This window comes from Diplotaxodon limnothrissa, linkage group LG7 (genome assembly GCF_057381915.1).
Source record: "Diplotaxodon limnothrissa isolate DT_005_m linkage group LG7, D_limnothrissa_male_GT1.1, whole genome shotgun sequence".
NCBI classification, from domain to species: domain Eukaryota; kingdom Metazoa; phylum Chordata; class Actinopteri; order Cichliformes; family Cichlidae; genus Diplotaxodon; species Diplotaxodon limnothrissa.
The window spans coordinates 69,740,432-69,746,616 of record NC_140602.1 but is presented as its reverse complement, the minus strand read 5'-3'; the positions used below and the strand labels follow the sequence as shown (position 1 = coordinate 69,746,616).

At 42.9% G+C, this 6,185-nt stretch overlaps 1 protein-coding gene across 1 annotated transcript; it reads right to left on the bottom strand.

Annotated features, from left to right (window-relative positions):
• Positions 1–786: 786 nt before the first annotated feature.
• Positions 787–1,557, bottom strand: LOC146629743 (uncharacterized). Its single transcript, XM_085358843.1, has one exon. It carries the CDS (start codon positions 1,543–1,545, stop codon positions 871–873), a length of 675 nt encoding a protein of 224 aa, XP_085214969.1. The 5' UTR covers positions 1,546–1,557; the 3' UTR covers positions 787–870.
• Between the last annotated feature and the right edge of the window lie 4,628 nt (positions 1,558–6,185).

The window sequence follows — 6,185 nt, the reverse complement described above, 5'->3', positions numbered from 1 at the left end:
GACCTGAGATAGTGGAGGTGTTACACCTGATGCCTCCCCTGCCGCTATACGTAGCTTATTTAAACTGGCTAACCCCGCAGGATGGGCTGGATCATGATATATTTTATGCAATGTGCTTTCCATGATTTACAAACCACAAATGACTATGATGTTGATGTTAACAAGTCTTTTTATTTAATTTTCACAAAGACACAATCACAGACAATGGATACTCGGACACCCCACATTAAACCAGATGTAACCCAGCCCAGTAGTTTCCAATCATGCGGAGCATGGCTGGTTTAACACGGCGGGCGCAAGTACTTGCATCTAGCAGGTGCCCAATGTTGTCATTAATGGCGCATACTATATATCGCTCTGATCTCAGTTCACACATGATGTGTTCTGCAACTCTGCGGATTTGTGTTCCAGACCCATCTGCAGTGGATGAGCGTACAAACAGCCGGATGGCAGGGATGAATCGGTCAGTCTGGAGCCTTATCATCACATCATCATAGTAGGTGTCGAAGAAATACTCAGACAATTCCTGCAAGCAGCTGTGTTGCACCTGACTGGGGTGGCCTGTTTGGCATCCGTAACATGTCTCTTGTATAAACTCATTCAAAGCCAACATTAACAGGTGGAGAGTTGCGAGTTTGATGTCGATTACAGTTTCATCCCACAGGTCTGATATGAGGGGGTCCTGCGAGCATTGTGGTGAGGGTGGTGGAGTCTGGGGGGTCGGGATTAGCAGCTCTGTTGATGGTGACTCCAACAGGTCCCATGAGGGCGTGTCATTCTCTGTAAAATGAAAACCACAAGCTCTTAATTTGTCACATAGATACACACTCAACCCCACACACCCGCACATTAAACCTACCAGTTTATTGTTTAGCTGTCGGAAGGTCTTATGATTTTAGGTTTACACAGGGTACCAGGCAAACCAGTCTTCGGACAACTCGCCAGATCGTCAAAAACAAGGCGCTTTCTAATACTCTCGTACGCAGTGTTGAGTCTGTCCCTCTTGATCGCGTCATCAATCTGGCTAAACAGACGCGACAAACCTCTCCAGTCGCACCACTGTATAAAAAACAAGTCCTTAAACCATCTTGTGCGCTCTTCGAGGTTTAGAGGGTATGGATTTAACCTCCAGTTTTCAAGCCCTCTGGAAGCAATAAGACTATCCCTGTCATCACATACACTGAGAAAAATAAAGTCGTCGGGGTTGCGATTGAAACGATCAGCCTCAACCCTGTAAAGCTCAGGGCCTGATGCACTGTTCCACTGGGAAACATACAGCAGCTCTGGGAAACCCACATTGTCCAGGTCCGCACACACTACGGTGCGGAAGAGCTTCCAGTTTTTAGTAGACATGACTTGGGCTTCCCCCCAAAACAATCCCTCACCACAATCTACACTAAGCACAACTGTCCCTTCGGTATATTTAATGGCATACACATACCCTTCGACGCCTCGATATTCTAACTTAAATACAGTTCCATCTGCGGCGTTTCCACAGCGTTGCTTTTTACGTTGAGGACCCCGACTGCATACTCCTGAAGACATACCTAGAGTGCCTGTGGCATGGGCGATGTCCTGGCTGGGTGTCATTCCGAGCTCCATAGGTCGATGCGTCGGGGATCCTTAGCGCGATGTGTCGGTGCTCCTCAGACCGTGGCGGTGATGCTCTTAGAATGTGAAAGGATCACTTTTATACCCATACAACCTAGCACATCCCACTAGGAGGAGTCGTTCCCGCCCAGAGGGTAAGAACACCTGAACGCGCATGCGCACACACACACGAAACTGGTCAAACCGGTTGTCAAACCGGTCAAACCGGTTGTCAAACCGGTTTGGTTGGCCGCCATCTTGGATAGGCGCCATCGTATTACTGAACGCTGTAAATCAATTGCAGTTAGAGGCTACATTAATTTCCCCTCTGTAAGCACTTATTGAAATTATCTGAGCACATTACAAGTACATATTTGCTTACTCTGTATGCTCAAATGTGGCCCGTTATAGCCAACAGAAAAAAAGCGGAGGCCCGAAGAACAGGTGGGGGTCCTCCACCACCACCACTCACAGAGGCTGAGCAGTTGGCTTCCACATTTGTGATAATGTTGGCAGCATCACATATGATCTTCACAGTGCAGAGAACACAAATTAGCATCCATTACTATAATGAAATAATTTGTTAGTTTGAAATGCTACAGGGAACTATGTACCTGTACATTAATGCTGTGGAAAGACTTCCTGTTCACATAGTCTCCTTCATTTACTGAAGGAGCAATGATTGGAATGTGAGTGCCATCTGTACAGCCAATCACGCCTGGGAACCCTGAGAATAAATGTAAAATTTAAGTAGTAGTTCAAGTATCACCACATCATGAATTAAGTTTCGTTCATCCTGATACCTGCAATTTTGTGGAATCCCTCTTTGATGAATCTTGTGGGTCTATGACCGGGGAACACCACAGACGAGTACAGGAGACGTTTCAGTGCAACTGTAACATTCCTGACTGCCCGACAGACGGTAGCCTTGGAAACGTGCTCAGCGTCACCAATATTATACAGAAAGCTCCCGTTTGCAAAAAACCGAAGTGCAATACAAATAATATGTACAGAACTGAGAGGATGTCCGCGATGTGTCACATGCGTAATATATGGCCTGAGGATGTTATGCAAATAAATTATAGATTGTGCTGAGAAACGGTAACGTTCACACAGGAAATCATCAGGAAATGATAAAATGTCTGAACGCGCTCTAATCACTCTCTCCCGGCGGAGAGCTCTGCGGAGAATTTGGGCTTCAACATCTACTGGCTCTTCAAGGAAGGGGCACGCCATGTCCGACACTTCCTACTGTCAGGTTTCTGACAAAGGGGCGGAGACAGTCAGGGTTAGTTGAAGTAAACCTGCTAGGGGGCAGGTTTACTTCACGGAGTGTGTCGTCATAGTAACTCACTCAGAATTAATCTAAACTCGCTTTGTGAAACCGAAAACCCAGAGTTTCCGTTAACTCAGGATATACTTACTCAGAGTTTGCACTAAACCGGCTTCCTGAAACAGGGCCCAGGTCGTCTGTTGTTTCACACCATGTTTCCAGGTCGCATGTATTCATGTCCAGGTTTGTTCATGTCAGGGTTCTTCATGTTGTGTTTTAGTTCACCCAGTTTAGGTTAAAGTTTAGTTTTGCATCAGTTTGCCTTGCCCCTTTCTTTGTACCCTTCTATCAGCCTTATTGAACTGCTGGAGTGATGATGTCCTATGACATCATCACTCCATAAGCCAATGAGATTATCACATGACAGTTTTGAATGGGGATATTTCTTTTGAACTGTTTTCAATTTAATGTAATATTTAAGTGTTTCTTAGTTTTAGACTAGCTGGTTAGTCTATTTCAACGTTTTAAACCATGTCCCAGGGTTTTTACTTCACCATTGATGGGGTTTTAACAAGCAAATAAAAGACAGAGCTTAACTCTGTAAAGATTAGATGAAAAATACTCAAAGGATAAATTCAATTGGTTTATTATTTTCTTACATAAGTTGAAAAAAGTAAAACAAGTAACTACAGAAACAACAAAAGAAAAGTTAAACAAGCAAATAAGTAAATGAAGGGGGGAAAGGAGGAGGGGAGGAAACCCCAACAACCCCCTCTGAGCAAGCACGAGGCGACAGTGGGGAGGAAAAACTGCCTTTTAACGGGCAGAAACCTCCAGCAGAACCAGGCTCAGGAGGGGACAGTCAACTGCTGGGACTGGTTGGGGGGGGAGGGTGAAAAACGAAAAAAGATGAAGAAGGTGGAGAATATGTGTTAGGGGGGACAGGAGAGGTGCAAGGTAAGCTGGATCACAGGTGGAGGAGGACGAGGCTAAATCATCTGAATAAGCGGCAGAACCAGCCTTTTTTCTTCTTTTTCAGGTATTTTTCCATGAGCTCCTTCTCCAGGATAAGGGTTCTCAGCTGATCGTTTGTTTCTGCATTCTGCTGCTCGAGTTGCTGGCATCTTTGCTTCATTTCTTTTAAGGTTGCTTGTTTTTTTCTAAGCTTTTCTTGCTTTTTGTTGTGCATCTCTTCTAACAGCTCATTTTTTCTCTGGATTTCTTGACTCGTACGCTGCAGGTCTTCATGCATTTTCTCTTGTTGTTGCTTTTGTGCCTGCATTTCAATTATTTGGCTCTTCAAGTCACTGGACTTCAACAACATCTCCTTAATGACCGCTGAGTGTTTCCTCTTCATTCTATCAATCCTACACTGCATCTCTGAACATCGTTTTTCCAGTATTTCCTTTTCTCTTTCCAGTTCAGGTGTTTCACAAAGTTCTAGCAATGCTAGATTCCTTCTCTCAAAGTCCTGGATAATACGTTGTTCTTCTTCCTGTTGCTTTCTTTCTTCAAGAAGCTCTTTATTTTTGCGCTTTATTTGACCAAACCTGACTATCAGATTGTTGTACAATTTCCGTGTGGCTTTGAGTTTGTCCTTCATTTGTATTTCCTTTTCTCTTTTCAGTTGAAGTGTTTCCTCATATTCTTTATTATAAAATTCTTGCAATTCTAGATGCCTTCTCTCAAAGTCCTGGATAATACGTTTTTCTTCTTCCCGTTGCTTTTTCTCTTCAAGAAGCTCTTTATTTTTGCGCTTTGTTTCACCACACTTGACTTTCAGATTGTTGTACAATTTCTGCATGGCTTTGAGTTCGTCCTGCATTTGTATTTCCTGTTCAGTCTTCTGTTGGTGGATTTTTTCAATTGTTTTCTCCGCTTCATTGAGCTTTCCTCGAAGCACCTGATTCTGTTTCTCAATGTTTTGGAGATCCCACTGTATCTCCTCAATATTAGCTTTCTTTCGTTGAAGCTGGGCAGATGTTTCTTTTAATTCAGCACTCTGTGTTCCTGATGAAAGAAAACGAGAAAAGATCTTCTCTCGTCCTTCATCAAACTTCACTCCCGAGCCCTCGTTGATCATTTTTATATCAGGCTGGCGTTGCTGTTTTTCTTCCAGGTCTTTATTTCGTGCTTCCAGTTGTCTGCACTTTTCCTCTAGTTGAAGCTTCTCTTCTTCAATTTGTTTAATTTTGTAATGTAGGTCAGATTTTTCCTTCTGACTTTCCTGTAATGTTCTTAGGACTGATAAGACACCAGCCGTGGTAATTTCTCCTGGAGAGATTGGCCGCACAATTTCTCCTGGAGAGATTGGCCGGCCAGAACACAAAGGACAGGGAGCATAATCTTTTTGTCTTTGTTGGCCTTTTCGTGGAAGCATGTTGGAGCCCGTGCACAGTGACTCTGAAAAGGCTTAGAAATATTTCCAAATGTATCTCTGGTCGAACGTTTGAAGGCTGTGAACAAACTGATTAATTGCTGCTTCTGACCCCTATTTATAGACTTCAGATCAAAGGCAACAAAGTCCTTGTGACATCATCACTCCGTAAGCCAATCAGATTGTCACATGACATTTTAGAATGGGGATGTTTTGTTTTAAATTGTTTTCAAATGTAACTTTAGTGTTTCTTAGTTTAAGACCAGTTGGGCTAACACACCCCCCCCCCCCATTTAGTTGATTCACATATTAATTGCCACAAACATGTCAATAATAAATTTTATGATAAATGTTTTTTCATTATCCTACTTTTATAAAAGGAAACATTATTTAAAGCAGCGGTCCCCAACCTTTTCTGCGCCACGGACCGGTTTATGCCCGACAATATTTTCACAGACCGGCCTTTAACCTGCAACCAAATCTGCAGCTCCATACAGCAATGTTACGACTTGGATTATATCTTATAACTCATAACTCTTATGTTAGCTCCCTCAGTAGCATACTGTCTGAAATATTCGACGGCTGCAATAATTCTTCAAGTGTTATTTTTTTCTTTGTATTCTAATTTCACCGAAGTTTACTAAACTCAACAAACTTAATATTACGTACCGGGACATTTATTCTCTCCTCATTTTCTTTCACCGAAAATTGTTTTCTGACAAACCATCCTACTTTGGCAAAACGTCCTACCGTAAGTAGTTTATGCACATTTCTGCTGTCACAGAGTAATTCCAGGCCAATTTAAGTAGGTATGACGGTTTGCCACCTAACTTTGCCCATCAGAGTATACTTGTAGCTGTTATTAACAAAAGTAGGACGATTTGCCACTAAATTTTAGCCGTTTAAGTATGCTTGTAGGTGACATTCACAAAGGTAGGATGGTTT